Raw genomic sequence first — 18,675 nt, 5'->3', positions numbered from 1 at the left:
CTACTTATGGCAGTGTAAGGCAAGGTACCCTGTCAGAGAAAGCTGCTCTTTCCCAAAGGGTCTGAATGTGCACGTGGGCTGTAATCATGAAGTAGTAAGTACTCCTGCTGGAGAATGAATTTACGGATTCTGCTTGATAACAATTGACTATAGGATAAATGACCGATCTGTTTGGTGTGTTATTCTGCATGCTGCTATGCTGTTTCTTTGTCACTTATTTCAGCCCTTGTTCTTTTTAGCATTCTTTGTTCTCCACGTAAATCTCATAAAGGTGGCTTAGAGAGTTAGCTCGCTCTCCTGTGGCGATTTATTTACAGTGCAATGTACCAAGGGGCTCAAACTGTCTTCACTGGGAATGCAGAGCTGCGGTAAAAGCTGGCATGTGTTCCCTATATGAATGGTACATCAACAGTTCTGTGTTTCCTCCAAGTGTAGTAATTAATTCTCTAGTGGAAAAAAGTACTGAAGTAGTACCTTTTTTTCTATATATCCATGAGGTTTGTCTTCTAGTGCAGGTCTGTGTTTAGAAATCATAGCTCTTCACATTCATGATAACACAGCTATAACTAAAGAAACCCATGTTATAAACTACACCGACTGATGGAGAATATAATATATTCATTAACTAATATTTGCAGTACCAATCAGTGCTTTCCCCATGCTATTTGCTAGGAACAGTGCACCTTAGAAACCTCTTTAGAAACCAAGAACAGATGTGTGGTGATCTGCAGGCTCGGGGTTTTGTTTTGTTTTTGTTTTTAGTGTTCTGGTTTGTTTTTATTCTGCCTGGAAGTGTTTTACACAATTTCTGTTTGCAAAAAAATCATCCTTTGGTAAGAGCCTCCACTGGCTCACAAAAATGTGGTTTGGGGTCCTCACAGGTTTTTAAGCATGCTGAGTGAAGAAGTTATAAAAGATTTCAGTAATTAGGGTACTTGATCCTACAGGCTTTTATCATCATAGCTGTGTTGGTCATTGACATGAAGACATACGATTTGGAAACAGTACAGAGATGCTAACAAAATAACAAACACAAAGACTTGAAGAAGATTAAAAAAAAATGTTGGACAACATTTATTGCTTAGTGTACTTGTGTACATAGGGAGGTGGGAAAGCCTGAGAGGTTCAGAATTGCTTGATTTATATGTAGTACTTCTGTTACTAGTAGTCTGTGTCATTTCCTGTAGCAGTTTTAAGTAAATTGTTAAATTTTTAATTTTGTGAAGACTGGCAGTATTAAATGATCTGCAAGGTATGTATATTTGGAAAAAAGAAGAATAGAGAAAATGTCTAGAGGAGAGAGTCAGAAAGGTGTTTGGATGTAACCTCTGGATGTTTTGACATGATCTATCATAGAAAGAAATATACAAATGCAAGTATTCTTTAAATTTATTTAATTTATTTTGAATCCCAATAGCAAATATACACTAAATAGATATATAAAATATCCATTTTATACAGTACTGTCAGTATTGAGAATTCTGTGTGCTGACCTACGTAAGAAGTCAGGGCAGTTGAGTTCCAGCTATGTGCTTGCATTCAGCAATTTTAGGATAGTTACTAACGTTAACAAGGGATTCTTAACCCGTGTGAGGTCAAAATATAAAGGAAGAAAAAAAATAAATGAAAAACATGATTACAATTATTATAGATACAAGAAAATATTTGTGCTGGCCTAAAGAGAGTTTAATAAACATTCCTATTAAGCTTAAAGCATATGATAAATCTTGAATCCTACTTTTTAATGTTCAGAGTGCATCAAATTATACTGATAGCAAAACATTGGACATTTCCCTATTAACGTTGCAGGAATAAATACCAAAAACTTTTAAGTGTTTTCATGTGGTAGTTCTGGATATGAAAACCACTTTTATCTCACAAATTAAAACATGTTCTAGTTTAGAAACAAAAGACCTCACAATACTGTACCTTCTTATTGCATATTTGCCTGTGTACTGATTATCAGAAATGGCAAAAGAAGTTGTCTTTCACAGATTTTTTGCAGCTTTTCTTTCAATACTTTCTAGCAGAGGAAAAGGTCCTTACTGTGGAAAAAGTTGTTTCCACTTGATTTTTAGAATTTATTTTAAAGAAAGAATATGTCAAAACTATGTTACTAAAGTAAAATATTTAACATCAATTACAGGAAACACCAAATACAGTTTCCAGTTCCGCTTCCAAGACTCCTTCCATGAGATATAAAAATTTTTGCTTAAATTATTCAAATTAGCTTGAACATTGTCAAAGAAGACAATGGATCCTACTAAAATATTGTTTCTAATTAATTCTCTCTGAAATAGTAAATACTTTGTAAACTGATTAAATACTGTAAAATTGACATTTTTCAACAAATTTCAAGTAATGTAGAACTGATTTTGACAGGTTACTTTTTGAAATGCCCAACTTTAGTATCACTTCAGAAAATTTCCAAGTTGCACACTGTTTCTGCCTAAAATGCAACGGAAAGTTGAAGGCTGAACCTCCCAGTACTTTACAGGATTGTTGAAGAGGCTTATGCCACTATATAATGCTTTCTTCTTTCTTCTTCCTGTTGGACAGAAATCATTCACTCCCAGTTTTGCAATGTGATTAGAATGAAGAAAGACAACCTGCAACAATAACAAACAGTAAAATACAGTAGTTCAGTATGTAAATGAGGAAAATGTCTAAACATTCATTATTACATAGATAACTAAGGTTTGCTGTAAGAACAGTTGGATATAAACTCTTAATATCCAGAGTGAAAATTTCGTGTTAAGTTTTTAGAAAATGTTTCCCACCTGTCACAATCTCTCCCATTACACACACAAAAAAGTTACATGGTATTTTATTAGTGTGTTGCCAGAATAATTCAAATCTGTTCATATGGAATATTATCCTAAAATGCAATTCTATGTTCTCTTGTAGTAATAATTACAATACTATAGTATTATATTCTCCTATAATGCAAATTTTCAATGATTTCATACATTTCATAAAAATAGTCTCTAGAAAATTTGATATTAGGAGAGACTTGTCAGAGTGCTTTTACAAATAGACCGGTCTAATGCTGATGTTGCTTAAATCAGTTAAAAAATAAAGAAAAAGATTGGTAGTAGAATTTTGAATTTAAGTAAAGTACATTGGTGAAAATTCTTTTGCTATACGTAATATAACTACATTTACATTACAAGTTGATGTTTTATGTGTATATATATATATATATACATGTACATACATATATAAAAAGATTTTCCTTTAACTAGAAGTGAAATGAGACATGGAAAGAAGTGATATTCAGAGGTAAAAGGTTTTACCAAATAGATATGTTCTATATAAAGATTTTTAAATCTTGTATGGTCATTTCAGCCTTATAAAGAATTTTATTTGGATTTAAGATTTTTCAGTGTAGGAAAGGAAAAATTTCCATTCCAGCTTGCATTAGCATATTTCATATTAATGAAAACTATAACAAATCTATAACAAACTTTTTGCAAACATATCTTCTGTGTGTAGTATATATATATATTTTTTTTCTTACTTATAGTTCTTGCTGTTTCAGCTAATTTCTTTAAGGACATATATGCTTTCAGCTTTTCCTAATATGAGGGGCTTGTCAAAATACCTAAGTAACAGTTAATTATGATTTTTAATTATTTTCCTAATCAATATAGCTGTGTGAAAATCAAACGACTTGTAACTCCCAAAGCCTTCTATTAAGTTTAGTATATGACCTGCAGATACTTCAGATCGGGTAATCCAGGAGGAACTTTCTTGAGCTTATTTCTTTCAAGATGGATTTCACGGATACTTGGTATGTTGGCAAAACTTCCATTTTCCACATCTTTGATTTTATTATTCCCAAGGCCTAGCCTAGAAAAGAATGTTTAATTAAAGATTGAGATTTACAACAGCATTCAAGAGCGTGCTTTTTTTAAAGTTTGAAATTCACAGGAGTACACATGGGAAAAAATAACTGGCGAAGGATGATGAAATCTTACCTCTGATGGAAAGAAAACCACCATTGACATAATAAATATTTTTTTTCATAGTTCAGTCTCCCTTTAAAGGACAGCAGCTAGCCAGATGTGAGCAATTGTCACGTTTTGTCTGCAGGCTTTTTTATCTTAGTGCAAGAGTTAATGATAAACATCAACAAATCTGCTTGTAAAATAAGCTATGCCCTTTTATCAGGTAGTGTAGGTAGAAAATATACTCATTCAGTAACAAAATGTGTTGTTCTAATAAATAGGCAAAGAGCAAGTCTTGTAAAGAAACAGTAATATTTGTAGCTTAGTCAAAACCATTATATTTTAAAAATAAGCAGGACTATCCTCTCTCCTACTTCCACGTTTTTCTTAATCAGGCTTTAATTAGATTTTTTTGGTGTAAGCCTTCAGCCTGTGTTGCTAGGAAGGTGATTCAGAAGGTGGAGACTTAGGCCAGATGGAGCTGCTGTCACGACTCATCCTGCAGACCCCTTTTTCTCCTTTCTGTCTTAATTTCTTCAAAAACTGAAGGTGATATTCAAAAGCCATTTGGTAGTTCTTTGGTATTTCTTTCTATTACCAAATCGAAAATTCAGTGCTGCGCAGCCATATTTTCAGAGTACTTAACTGAGCTTTAGAGATAGAACTTCCTTCTCTTGTCTTACATCCATGATCCATTCCTCAGAAACATTTATTTTTGTTCAACCCCATCACATGTGGAAACAGCTATCAAGTTGTTTCCTTTACCAACTCCTTTGTTTCTCTCAAGCTAATTTTCAGGAACTGAATTTATTTCTCTTATTTGTATACACAAGACTCAAATTTCCCTTTTCATGCCATCCTTTTTTATTTTTCTTCGCAATGTGTGTGGAGTGTCTCTTTCCAATTCACTTAGGCCTTCTCTGGGGTTAAAAAGCTATTAGGGCTCTTAAATCCTATAAAGTTAGTGGCAAGAAGGCCACTTTTTGTGGGGGGTTGTGAGATGAGTGAAAAAGGAGTTAAAAGGCTTGGGCCTGGTAGGGAACAGGCTAGAGAAAATACTAAATACTGTTGATAAATGTTGTGACCACAAAGGCTCATGTACTCTGAGTATGCACGCAGTACATAGTTGTGGCGCATTACTACCAGCACATTATGAGATATTATATAAAGAACATGATGCATTGATCCAGACACCACGAGGCAAGAATTTGCTGATTACATTTTGGAATCAGATGCTGTTCCTAACATACACTTCTACTCAGAATTCCAAGTAAGATGCAATAACACGGTCGATGTTTCTATATGTACATTTAAGGTTTGGTCTTATTTATGGCAGTTCATATTAAAACATTTACACATTTGAATTCTCTTTTCTCCTATTTACAAGAGGAGTACTGAATAAGAGGTCCTGCCAGGTTGGACCTTTTATCAAATAAAAGCATTCTGCAGCAGAATTTTACCTTTGAAGGTCTTTATACCGGTTAAAGTCTTCAACTTCAACTGCTGTGATCTTATTGTCATCTAAATGCAGTTCTAGTAGGCTTGAAGGTAATTCTGATGGGGAAGAATGCTTAGCATGAGAAAAATCAAACAACTTATTTATCAGATTTTTTTTTTTAGTATTTATTACATTCCCAACATTCCTTTCATTTGTGTGGAGTTGGGTGAAGAGTCTTGGGTGGATTGTCTCAGTCAAAGAAGGAATGGGTATTGGGTACAGGCATGGTACTTTAAAAAAAAAAATCCATATGACTTTGTTTAAAATAGAAACTTTTAAAAAAGAAAAAAAAAAAGTGCCTATGCTAATATTAAGATTTTCAAACTTGTCAGTTGGCTGTTACGTGCAATTATTTAACAATTGGTAGTCAAATTCCTACTCCTGTGGAACCCGTGATTTTTACTTTTTTTTGTAGGGGCGTATTTTCTTCCAAGGGAGGTAGCAATTGCTCCATTATAGCTCTTAACAGCTGATCTGTGAGGAAAGCTTTTGGACTTGTCTGAGCACAGTGAGGTATCTGCTATGTTCTTTTCCATGCTGGTATGCAAACCGTTTTCTCACGTGGAGCCAAGTAGTCCCAGTTCCGAACTGCTGGTTGTGTGCTCTGTGAATGGGCCAGAAGACAGGAAATCTTCTGTGCAAAATCCTGTTAGTGAGGGCAAAGGAAGGCAGTGATGTTTCCATTTGCTGATCTTACCTTCAGTTTTGCTAGCATTTGTCTTGACGGCTCCCTGACACCAAGCAAGACAAACCACCTCTTTCTGGTCCTAGTACGGCTGAGGAGAGCTCTGCTCCCACTGCTGCTTGTTGCAGCCCTAGCTGAGACGGGAATACTGAAGGAAAGGGCTGTGTTTTACAGCCTGTCTTTATGCTGGTTGACATGCTTTCATGTTTGTTTTTTTCCCCCAGTTTACATTCCCATTTACAGTTCCACAGGGTGCTGCTTGTGCCTGAGTTCATATCAAGAAGGAAGATTCCCCACCTGTACTCTGTTTCCATTTGTGTAGAATGTCCTCATCATGAATTCCTGCTGGTTTAAGATGCTACTGTTTGAGCCCACATGTTGGAACTCGTGCTGTATTTCCTTGGAGGATATTTCTCCTTAACAAAGCGAAAATCTGTATTGTTCTGTGTGTATGTTTCCTTCCGATAAGTTGCAAGAGATGCTATTATGATGATACTGGAGGAAAGTCTTTTTTTTTTTTTTTCGGTTTGGGAGTGTTACCATAAGCAGCCAGGTAGTTTCTGATCCTAAAACTACCTCATCTTAAGAACTGGAGTGAGGTTTTTGTTTATTTATTTGTTTTAGCATTCTTCTATACTGATGTGTTTTAGATCTGATCTTTCTTGAAGAAGAGACTAAATTTAATAAGAAACGAGTTATTTCTTTATCTGAATGATCCAGAAATAAATATATTAGGGGCTAGCATTTACTTTCCCTGTAAGTAGAAGGATGATGTAATATAAGGTATTATGCTTATTTTCCGCCCTTTTTCTGTTACCTAGCTGTTTTTAGCAGTGCAAAATCATGAGAATTTGGTTGCATACTGTGTTGAGCTACAGAAAAGGCATGTAGAGTGTTGTACTGACTTCTTTCATGCAGCTTTTTGGTTTTGTTAAAAAAAATAGACACCTACTTCTCTTATGCAGAGGTATATGGTTTCTAAAATTAGTGTTTTAATTTATTATTACTCCAAATCAAGAAATTAATTGTTCTACATGGAAGAGTGATTTAATTTTGTAGTATGTTACACTGGATTTAATTGAAAAGTTAATAATAAATTTCACTTAGAAAAACACACCAAAAGACTTACAAAATTCTGTGGTTTTACTTCTGTTTTTTGCATGAAGTTGCTGTTGGGCTGGCTATATTGCAGAGCTAGAAAGTCACTTGAAACATTCAAAATTGAAGGTTTTGGGTTTGATTAAATGCATAAAGGAAGTGAGAATTCTGTATCCCTTATGACCCAGGCCAAGTGTCAGGTTTTATCCTTTCTCTGTAAAGAGTTTTGAGAAGTTGATGTAAAAGACCAGAAGTGGGTGCTGCCTATGTTTTTTTTCACATATTTCTCATGAGAAAAGCCTCTGGGTGATGGACCAGACTGCCTGCCAGAAGGAGGGGGCAGGAGAGGGGCCAGGAGAGCATCTCCATGTATGCGTGCCACAGGGTGCAGAATTGGGTGCCATGTACAGAAAAGAAAAAATGAGGACAGGAGGTGGTTTGGAGGGGGGTTTGGAGGGGATGAACAATAGAAAACAATGTATGAAATTTTTAACAATCCTATAGATATGAAAGCATTTTATGTAAGAATAAACTAGCATAGGTAAAATAGAAAAGGTAAAACAAAGCATACCTTTAGGAATTGAAGTTAATTTAGCTTCTGCAATTCTTATGTGGTAGATATTTACTCCTTCAAAAGCCCCTGGCTCTATTCCGTCATTGTTAAGAGGATTTGCACTCATTTCTGTTGAAGGGGGAGAAAAAATAACGTACTTATGGCGTAGGAATTTTGGGTATGTTAAACTAGGTCATAAATAACTGATTGTATTTTATTTACTAACACTAGTGTTTTGAAAAAGTATTGATGTTTAACTTTGATTACCTGTTCTAGAGGATGGTAGTGACAGCTTTCAGTGAATAAAGGCTGTCTAACTAGACTTGTAGGGTTCCCAGAAACTTTACCTACCTAGCACCTTCAAGCGGAATTTAAACAATGAATTATAGTTTCTATAGCATAGATATCTCTTTAAGAGGAAATTCCACATTGGGGAAATAATTGAATGAAAATTGTATATAATATCTTAATTTCTTGATAAGGAAGTTTTCTTTTCTACTTAGGCTTACCCAAAACATGTAAAGACTTCATTCCTTTAAATGCATCCTTGTGAATTTTCTTAACCTTATTAGCATGAATCCTGAGCTCTGCTAAAGTTGTTGGTAGATTTGTTGGGATCTCAGTTAGCTGGTTATGAGATAAATACAGTCGTCGCAACTTCTTTGTTGGTCGAAAGGCTTTTGGATGGATCTTGGATATTTTATTGTTGTTCAAAGCCAGTGCCTATGACATATGGGAAGAGCAATACAAAGAAAATTTCTCTGTACAAGTACGTTATTATGATGCAGACTTGAATTTCGTATGTAATTTAACAACTAAATATTTTTCTAAAATACCAAACTCTGGCACTGAAACTTGTTTACTAAATGTATCTGTGTCCCCCCCCCCCCCCTTTTTTTTGTTTGTTAAAACAAAACTTTGTTTATTATTTGGCATTTCACATCATTGTGAAGAACAAAAAAGAACCCTGAAGCTGGAACATCAACTAGAAGGTAGAGATCAAATAGTCAGACCTGACAAGGTACCCTGCCAATGGTAATGGGAAGAATTAGTAAAACAAGATGTTTGTCTTCATATCTTTTGTGATGTTGGACTAGGGTTATATTCTTTTGTTGTTGTACTTTAATGCAGACAAATTCTCAAGACTCAGAACTTGATTTTTATTTTGCAACATAATTATGCTGTCATAAAAGTTTTTTTTATATCTGATTTTCTTACAAGTTAATGTCTGTATACAACCGATAGACGTCCATGAACATATATCATATTTGCCATAATTTTTCAGCTCATGTGAATTTGAGCATCTCTCTTGACTGTACAGTACACCAGTTCTTTTTTGGACTTTTTTATTCTTTGTTACTAAGTGCTTTTATATAAACTGCTAGTGAGTGATAATCTCATTATCAGAGATCATGCAATGAGTAAGCACATCCAAAAAATCATGACTTATATCAAATTATTTTGCATGTCAGATCACATCTCTGTATTTTTGTACAGACTAATAGACTGTATCAACTACTAATTTTCATTCCTTTTTCGCGTCTTTGAGCTGTTGGCAATTCATCTTCTCACTGGAGTTGTAAAAAAAAAAATAAAAATAGAGCAAAACAGAATTAATCTTTTTCCCAGTAAAAATGAAGATAGCTTAAGGAAATAAACTGGAAATGCTTCCTTCCTAATCCATACTGCCATCTGTGGCTTTGCAAAGGATACTAGTGCTCAGACAAGTAGTACGAAGAGGACTTAGTTTTTGTAAAAATTCTGTTCGGTCTTGCCACGTAATCAATCACAAGGTAACTGATGAGAAAAATTGAAGCAGCTCACAGTTTTCAGTTATCACATAATTAAGTGGTGACTCTAATATATAATGTGGTGATTCCTGATGTATTCCAGTGACTTGCTCAGTCCTTGGAGGTTTAATGTCTACTAGCGCTTTCATGAAAATAAACCCTGTTGAGTTGTTTCCAAATGTGAGACACTTAAGGGGAACTGGAAACATTTTGTTGTAAATGATGAATTTATATGATTCCTGCTTTTTACATCCTAGTTTAACCCATACTAATTTAAAAGCTAATTCATAAATGTTTAGATCCAGTAAATTTTCTGTTCTTGCTCAGAAACCAAATAGAGTTAAAAGGGATTTGTTTTACATTGGTTTAACATGTATTTCTTGTCTTTCTAATGTGGAATAGAATTCTTTAATTTTCTATAATCTGTGGTACATACTTTTCATTTTTACAATGAAAATTTTGAAATTTGTCAGTATTTGTTGGTTCTGAATCTAGAGTGACATCTTGTGGAAATTGTGTTCCAAAACAGATTTAACCTCCCTTTCTGGTCCTCTGAGAATCTTTTTTCTCTTTCTAAAAAGGAAGGATTGTGTATTGCAACTCTAGATTTATCAGTTGCCATTGCTACTTATTTTCAAGTCTGTCTGTACATCTCTGCTTGAGCATGTTAAAAAAACTGTAGTAAAGCACATGACTTTTTCAGTAATTAATTGCTGGTACATCTTCTGTTCAGGTCAATTGGATTTTTAACCCCGGTTTCAGTGGTGTATCTATTCATTGTATACTGTGTGCTTTTGAAAATGCCCTAAGAAAACACAGTTCTGTTTCTCCCCTGTTCTTTCTAGTATTTTACAGCTAATTAGATTAAAAGGAGCACTTGCCTTACGGCCTTTAAAATGTAAGGATTGTTCTTGTGCGTGCTTAGGATTGAACAAATCTGGAGGATCTCTTTGATAAGATACACCTGGTACATTTTCTGGATTTTTAACATAATTCTTACAGATCAAAGTAATCTGCTTACTATGTGTGAGCAGCCAAATATGCAGACATCAGACTGTGTTTTTATGGGTACTGTTGGGGAAGAAAAATACCATTTATATTTTAAAAGTATCAAGATATTTGAAATTGCTAAATAAGATTTCAAAATTGGAAAATAGCAAGCTTACGTAAAGTGATACAAGTCCTTGGAGATCATTTTCCTTGACCTCTTTAATTTTGTTGTTCTGAAGGTCGATCATACGCGTATCCGATGGAATGTTGCGAGGTATCGATGTCAAACCTAATTAAGTATGTGAGAGAAACAGAAACAGTTCAGGACTATGTAGATGTCCAAAGAAATTAACTACTAAATGGAAAAACACAGTAAGATTGTTGATAACTAGGATGGGAAAGAAAATGCAGCCATAAAGCACAAGACAGAAGGGAATACTTCGATACTGAGAGGAACTAATTATGTAGGAACGGATGACAACAATGTGTGGATAATTTCTTCTACTCCTAGCAATTAAAAGCTTACATGGGGTGCTCATTATGTGCTCCTTGCATCTGAGAAATAAGCAGCTTCAGAGCACAGCTTGTTCTGCATGAAAGCTGGTGAAGTCCCTGGAGAAAGCAGTCCTCTGATAAGCTGTAGTTGCTGGCTCTTTGGAAACAGGGCTGTTGCTGTAGCTTTAAGCGATCTCTGCTCTGCCTTTGCATGCTTCTCTCTGCCTTCAGCATCTGTTGTACCGGTCAGTTGCTTAAATAGCCACACAGTTAACATCAGGGCTGAGAAATGTGTTCTTGGTAGAAGAGGCCAAACTGTAGGCTTCCAGCTTCCAGTACTCGATTACCAGTTGTACAAATTCCCCAGTCACATTTACTGTTCAGTTACAAAACCACTCCAGTTCATGCCATCTGAGGTCCTGACTCAGCAGAGGAGACTACCAAGGGACAGTAACTTGATATTTTGATTCCTTAATAATGGCATATTTTAAAATAAAAAATAAAAAATCATGTATTGACTTCATGTTTCTAAGATATGAGGAGTCTAGAATTAATTTTAGGATGGTGGCAGAGCTGTAACAAGAATAAATGTCATTGCAGCTGTGCTAGTGGCAGGAGCATGGTCCTTTGACTACCCTGAATCATTGGAAAATTTCAGTGAAAACTAATTATAATTGGAGCAATCAATAATGAATTCATACTTAGGGATTTTGAACATTAAGGAATGAGTTAACAGTAGCAGGTTTGCCTTTGTTTAAAATGTTGTTACCAGTGATGTGCAGTTGTAATGGAAGTTAAGCTAAGCAAATAGTTGTATCCCATTTGTGTATTTGCTTTATAACTTAATTGTGGTTTATTTATGGCCTATTTTTCCTTTGCTGTCCTTTCTTGTTATTTGACCCATTGCTTTCTAATTGTAAGTGAAGGACTGTAGCAGTAGTCTTTTCTGAGAGAGGGGACTAATTAAGAGCTTGTCTAATGCAAACAGAAGGTGCAGGAAATTTTTGTGCTCCTCTGGACATAATATCATGGAAGCAAAAGAAGCAGCAGACAGTACAATAAAAATGTTAATATATTAGCATCTTCACATTCTGAGATTGCTCTCTTAGTGGATAAAAAGCTGTGCAGGTTATATGTGCCTATTAACAAAGACAAGAATTTAGATATTTTACAGTTACTTATTAGATTTTCTAAATACCTTTCCATTCTATGCTGTTATCAATAAAAGTCATTGTTACTGGAAGGTGGCTATAGGAGTTTATTAATTTTCTGAACTGATACATATTAAGTCTGGGAAACATTTATTCTGTAAAAAGTGCTTGGCGCAGCTGATGTTGTTTGCAAGCCTGATTGGAAAAATAGCGTAAGCTTCTTTTGGAAATGACTAGTGTAGGAACATGTGAAGGTGTGCCGTAGAATTGGAGCTGTAGAACTCATCCTTCAAAAGGAAAAACTTCTCCACAGGAGAACCCAATGGGCAGCAGGCACACTAATTAATTCTTACCTAGATCAGAGCAATGGACAACTCTCACGTAGCACTGGCATCCAAAGGGGCATGTTGGGAATAGATCAAAAGGAATCAGTGGTATAATTGGTTCAGTGGTTGGAAACAGAGAATTGTCATCATCGTCATCTTCTTCCTCTTCTTCCATGTCTTGAAGCATCATATTCTTTAGTGTAAAATATGAAGGACCAGTGAGAGATTTAGCAGAGCACAGTGCCAAGAAGAGAAGAAGTGTGTACTCTTTCATGTCTTCTTAATCAGGATAGTCAACCTTGAATGGGAAAGTAAACAAACAAATGAAAAACCCTAATACAAGAATCAGTGCAAGTGAAAAAGCAAACAAAAGTATTGTTTTCACAAAAGTATCTTCACTTACCTGAAAAATGGTCTGTTATGAATATTAGAGTTTAATTAGTATATGAAGGTTAAAGAATATTTAAAATATAAAAGTATAAAATTATTGAAACTATTATTGTTACTATTGTTACTATTATTACTATTAGTGTTAGATGTTATGGCCAGGACATCCAATGCTACAAGGAGATAAAGCATCAGGTATGAGCAATTAGCTTCTCTCCACTTATGAAAAAACATACCAACACTGAAGCCAATATAGACTAAATTCTGTCTTTGTACTGCAAATCCTAATGATGTGGGTTGGAGTTTGAGGATTCCACTCCCCTTTTCCACTGTTTTTTAACTCTGTGTATAAATGTTGCTGAGAAGGAGGTTGGCAGTATGGTCTCATGAACTAGACTGTGTGCCTCAGGGAACTTGGCCTAAATAAGACAGCCATGCATTGTCATCTTGAAGTTACAAAAAGTAATTTTAAGTTCTATTAGCTATACATATGTGACATTTTGGTTAGAAATTGCTTTTGAGTATGTAAGAAACCCTGTGAGCAAGGTAGGTACCAGAAATGAGGGATCTCATCAGGTCACAGGAATTCTGCCAGATGGTACTGGTGGGGAACGTCTGGTCAAAAAGGCCTCTCTCTTGTTGGAGATATTGGTTGCTGCTCTTTAATTGGTGATTTTGGAGTAGTGTTTATAAAAGAAGTAATTAGTGTCAACCTGAAATGGTTCATTAGCTGTGCTTGCCTGAATGTTTTCAGACTCTTTCATATGGGGATTCACTAAGATGAGAGTTAGTCAACTGTTAGCAAGTAGAAACTGATGAATTAATTGCTCCTCTAAGACTTCTCTTGGAGTATTTTCAGAGATTATCGTAAAGGGTGAGTAAAGTGCTTTTTTCACAAGCCAACTATCGTTAAAAGAAACAGTGTAAATTCAGCTCTCAACTCTACACTTTTCTCAAGCCCAATTCAGGAAGCAGTTTGGATGTTACAGTAAGCTGTGCAAACCAAGAGAGGCTATTGTAAATTTTATTATGCATATCCTGTTTATAAAACTATCTGTTTAGACTATCATAGATCTCTTTAGGGAAATACTAAACGGATGTCAATTCTTGTTTGATCACCTAATTATACACTTGTTGATCTGTTTATAGCTGAAAGATATCTTTATGTAGACCTTTTGTGATTGGTTCTCAATCACAGGAAAAGGAGTACACTGGTTTGTACAAGCGTGTTGACTTGGCTTATACAGACTTTGGGGGATTTTATTGTGTTATTTTTTTCCAAGATGATTTTGATGTTTCTTATATAGGGTTCTTAACTATGTTAAAATGCTGTGTATTGCATACATTCTACTAGTGTAATTGTGTAGTTTTCAGGGTGTTTAAAATGATAAAACCTAACAGTATTTAGATTACATAAAATTTGCCATTTCAAAGAGAAGAAAGTAACCTCTTTACCTCAAATACATGTCTGAAAGCAAAAGCACAGTACACATTGTATCTTTCAGGTATGCAACGCGTGACTCTGAATTTAATATCTATTGTCATCTTCCAGTTGTGTGCTTATTTGAGTATGGTTTCTTTTACTGATTTAGCAGCCTCTTAGAACATTCACATCTATTTTCCCATGTATTCTTCTATGTGTTCAAAGTACTGTTGCTCCTAGAAAGAATTCTATAGTTGTACTTGCAATCCTATGCAATGTGTTTTCTTGGAAGTGTCAACAAAAATAAATGGTGTGGAGATCAAGATGTGGAACCTACACTTGTTTGTTTGGAGAGAACCGCAGCCTTGTTTGGCTGTACACATTTTGACTCTCTGTTCCTATCAATCTTGTATTTCAGCCTCAGCAAAACCATCAAAATTTCCAACACTTTTGTCATATGAAATGCTGAAGAGATGAGGAGTTTGAAGCCTTTCAGATTTCTGAGTTCTTCTTGTTCTTGGACAAGTGCTTTAGTGGCTGGGTTTTCCAAGATAGGCAGTTAAGCTGGTCTTCCCCTGGCTGTTTAGCTCCGAATTGACTGACCTGTATTCAGTGTTGTACAGTTCGTGTACATAAGATACCAAGCTTCAGAGTGTATATCTTGTCATGGGACGTCTAGTTGCTAAGTCCCTGATGACTTCTAATTGTGATAGGCACTAGATGCATAGTTTTATAGTACCTAAACAATAATCTTTCACGTATATTCCTGAAATGCTTGTCCAGCTATGGTGCTTAGGAAGTTGCCTTGTGAAACCATTGATATGGTTTCTGTTGCATCTGTTTCCATGCTTGCACACGTAGCAAATGGATTGCATCTTTCCTTTCAGATGTTCAAAAAACTTATCATGATTTCAAACTATGAATAGGTTGAGGCTGCAACTGGAGAAGTGGCCAATATCAGCTTTTAAAAAATAGCTGTTGTTCACAAACACCTCTACAAAAGTAGTGTTGCAATATGCCATTGATGAAATATATTATTCATGTAAGTTAAATTTTGGGAAAACAAGTCTCTCTGTAGAACAAAGCCTGAGTTATGATACGTTTTTTTAGGAAAGAGACAAATCCTTTGCTTCGTCTTCCCTTTTTGTCATTAGGAGATCCTTATTACTTATTGACTTTGTAGCTAGCAGCAGCAACCAAGTTTGACTCCAGCGTTGCATTGGCCAAAGAACTACATGTGGCTTTATGGAGGTTTTATGTGTTTTTTTTTTTCCTGGCTGAGTTTTTGAATCTCCCAGTAAATAGCTGTTGATAGGTCTCTGTAGAAATGCTCTGACTGTAGCTCATCTCAAAGCACTTGTACAAAATTTCTGCATGCTTAAACTTCAAGAATAAGAGAAGCTAAAAAATGAAAGTCTAAAATTCAAGTTTGTAAAGACCTTTCTTTAAATACTTTAATTATTTTACCATGATAAATTAATTAAATATTTAACCAGTTGTTTCAGAACACATAGTTCATGAATACAACAGTACTAATGTCTCAACACTGCCACTTCAGGCTGGTTCAGCTCCAAGACAAATATTTTATTCTCTCAGACCAGCTCTTCTATTCTGGCTGCTCACTGAGCTGATTGAACTCACTAAACCAGCAGAAAACTGATGTGAGCAAGGAAAAAAACACATATTCTTTCCAGGTAAACAAACTAAATCAGTCTGGTATCAGAGCCAGTGCAAAGGAATGGGTGGGAACAGCCTGGCTTAAGGGGAAGGAATGCTAAACAGGAAGAAGGATAAGAGATTGTGACAGTCGTTTTTGATGTAGGCAAGCTGCTAGACAGACTCAGGTGTTTTATTAAATAATAACCTGAAATGATGACTCTTGTTTAGACAAATGCATTCAGGGAGAGCTCACGACATTGCATTTTTGTAGCAATTCTCCTTTTCCTTTGGTACTAAAAACTTCTGAATAACAAACACCTTTTCACTAGAACACAAGGCACCCCAAAGTGAGGTAACTGGATCTGGAGAGTGCACTTTACACGTAGAAATGCTGTGAGGCTGACTTTGTTTCTCTGAGTATGTAACAATCCTGAAAATGCTGTGATTATTGATTGGGGCATATTTATCTTCACCAATGTGATTATCTTTGCCAAAACACAGAATGCCAAATAGCATGTGGAAGATACAAACTTTCTGCTGTTAATTTAGGATAATATTTATCATCTAGAACTGATGAAATGCAGGTGATTTCATAGGACGTGAATATGATTAAAACTATTTACAGACTGTGTGGGAAATTCCCACATAAATGGGCAGCAGTTCAGTGACATGAAAATTCTAAACATGAATTATGGAATGAAAAACACTCTTTATGGGGACGGAAGTTATGTTGCTAGTATGGGATGTCTGCATGAAAAAAAAAAAAGTCTGGATTCCTTGGCAGTACTGCAGTATGTTGCATTTGTTGTCTTACCAGTTGCAACACTGAAGGAGTTAATAGGTAAGGATTTAAGACTTAAAAAGTCTAAGAATTATAATTAGAAATTACTTCTGGTGGTGTAGGGAGGCAAATTTCCTGTGGCATTGTTTCTGAAAAGGAAACGTTTAAGTGATACACTGGTGATCTTTTCAGAGGCAGAGAAAAATCCCTGTGTTCATTAATAACACAAATCATTGCACTGTGCACAGATTTTGTCCAAAGAAAGGCAAGACCATAGCTGTTTTGAAAGCTATATTTAAAAATAGTTCTGGTTCTATTAGTCATTGTCCCATTCCAGAAATAAATGTTTCTGTTTAACTCTTTGTCTACTCTCTACTGACTTTTTAAGTTGCTTAATTAAAACCAGGAGGTAATATTTTTGTTAGTTAGATTACTGAAAAATTATTGTTTCTTGAGAAATAGTCCAATATTGAAACTGTCGTATAATGATGAATAGCTTGTTTATAAACTAAGATATGTTTAGAAAATATTTTCTTTTCATAGAAAATGTTGCTTGACTTGTGTTACTGAACATGATCTAAGAGCATTTTTAGGTTATTTTCATTTCAAGAAGCTTATCACTTTCATATGTCATTTTCAATTACTTTGCTGGTATCTACTTTAAAAAGCCCTCCTTGAATACCTAATTACAAAAGTTAACACTATGTTTTAAGTATAACAACTATTATAAATGTAACAAATTTTCATAACTAGTAAGAATTGAGGAAAAATGTTTCTTGGTAGTCGTTAAGAAGATATGACAAGTATTTCTTTAAGAGTTAATCAGTTCACTGTAGCCTTTTTTTGCTTTGCAGCCTAGATGTAGTAATCAGAATTATTTCAGCTGCAAAGTAGATTTTCAAATGTTTCATTAAAAAGTGGTAGTTCTAACTCTAGATTAACTGATGATACTAATATGCACATAGTGACTGACAACCTCTTCCTTAATTCTTTATTGCTATTTAAATATAATAGGTATTCAATCTGGACATACCTTGCAAGTTTGATAGTTCTTCCAGAAGCACTGTGATAATCCACCTGAGATCTTTTTGTCCAGTTATTTCATTTTTAAAAAAGAGAGAGAAAGGAAGTTAGGCTGAATGCTGTGAAGTGGAAAGTAGGTATAAAGAAAAATTCCACTTCCAAACTTCTTGATCCTCCTGGCACCCTGGGTGACACCCGAGTAAACTGCTGCTTCAGATTAGCCCATCTTTGTACTGAAGAACGATATTAAGACGACTTGTTACCACTCATATGTTTTTCATCACTGCCTGTATGACAGCCAAAACTTCTGGCTTAACTCTAGACGTCTAGTGGAAGACTTTGTAAAACCTGTAGTTTAATAATAGTTGACATCAGGCCACTGGAAGTACAGTGAGGTCCATTTCAGGTCATTCCTTCTATGGAATCACACTTCTTATTGATGCTTTTGTTAGTTGATATTCTTCAAAAAGTATGCCACTAATAAAAGTATAAAATTTTAGCCACTGGCAGGGTAAACCAATAGCCTGTAGTGAGTGATCTGCTTGTAACCAAACCTTTCTAAAGTTACAAAGTTAGTACTTTGTTGTGTAGTGCTGTATAAACACTACCCTTGCTTTCAGTAGACTGTTGTCTGACTAGGGGAGATGGTTCAAGCACGTAAAATACAGATCTGGTTTTATTAGTCAATACAGTTAACTTCTGTTGTATAAGAGAAATTAAGCATATCTTTGTTTTAAAACAGAGGCAGTATTTACAATATTCTGTGATAAGGAGTGAAGTTGTGAGCTTAAAACAAATTCTCTGAGAATTTGCAATGGCTTATATTGTTGTATACGCCCAGCACAACACACAGAAATTGTTTTATT

At 35.1% G+C, this 18,675-nt stretch overlaps 2 protein-coding genes across 3 annotated transcripts in view; one reads left to right on the top strand and one right to left on the bottom strand.

The window, feature by feature from the left end:
• Window positions 1-18,675, top strand: part of CENPP (centromere protein P) — a 137,847-nt gene that overhangs the window by 60,043 nt on the left and 59,129 nt on the right. The window lies entirely within an intron of this gene.
• Window positions 1,378-18,127, bottom strand: ASPN (asporin). Its single transcript, XM_013201372.3, has 8 exons — window positions 17,820-18,127; window positions 12,564-12,834; window positions 10,741-10,853; window positions 8,294-8,507; window positions 7,803-7,913; window positions 5,411-5,504; window positions 3,714-3,852; window positions 1,378-2,609 (listed from the first exon to the last, which is right to left on the bottom strand). Exons 2-8 carry the CDS (start codon window positions 12,808-12,810, stop codon window positions 2,412-2,414), a joined length of 1,116 nt encoding a protein of 371 aa, XP_013056826.1. The 5' UTR covers window positions 12,811-12,834; window positions 17,820-18,127; the 3' UTR covers window positions 1,378-2,411.

This window comes from Anser cygnoides, chromosome 10 (assembly GCF_040182565.1).
Source record: "Anser cygnoides isolate HZ-2024a breed goose chromosome 10, Taihu_goose_T2T_genome, whole genome shotgun sequence".
NCBI classification, from domain to species: domain Eukaryota; kingdom Metazoa; phylum Chordata; class Aves; order Anseriformes; family Anatidae; genus Anser; species Anser cygnoides.
Note: the sequence above shows the minus strand (reverse complement) of the source record. Positions and strands in the feature narration are given on the sequence as shown.

What these genes read in the sequence shown, in the direction of transcription:
- ASPN (XM_013201372.3), bottom strand. Translation starts at nt 12,810, where the DNA reads ATGAAAGAGTACACACTTCTTCTCTTCTTGGCACTGTGCTCTGCTAAA. An exon ending in AAGGACTTGTATCACTTTAC is followed by an intron (nt 8,508 to 10,740) that starts GTAAGCTTGCTA and finishes CATATGTCATAG; the next exon opens with GCACTGGCTTTGAACAACAA. An exon ending in CCGATCTGAAGTATCTGCAG is followed by an intron (nt 2,610 to 3,713) that starts GTCATATACTAA and finishes TTATTGTTGCAG; the next exon opens with GTTGTCTTTCTTCATTCTAA.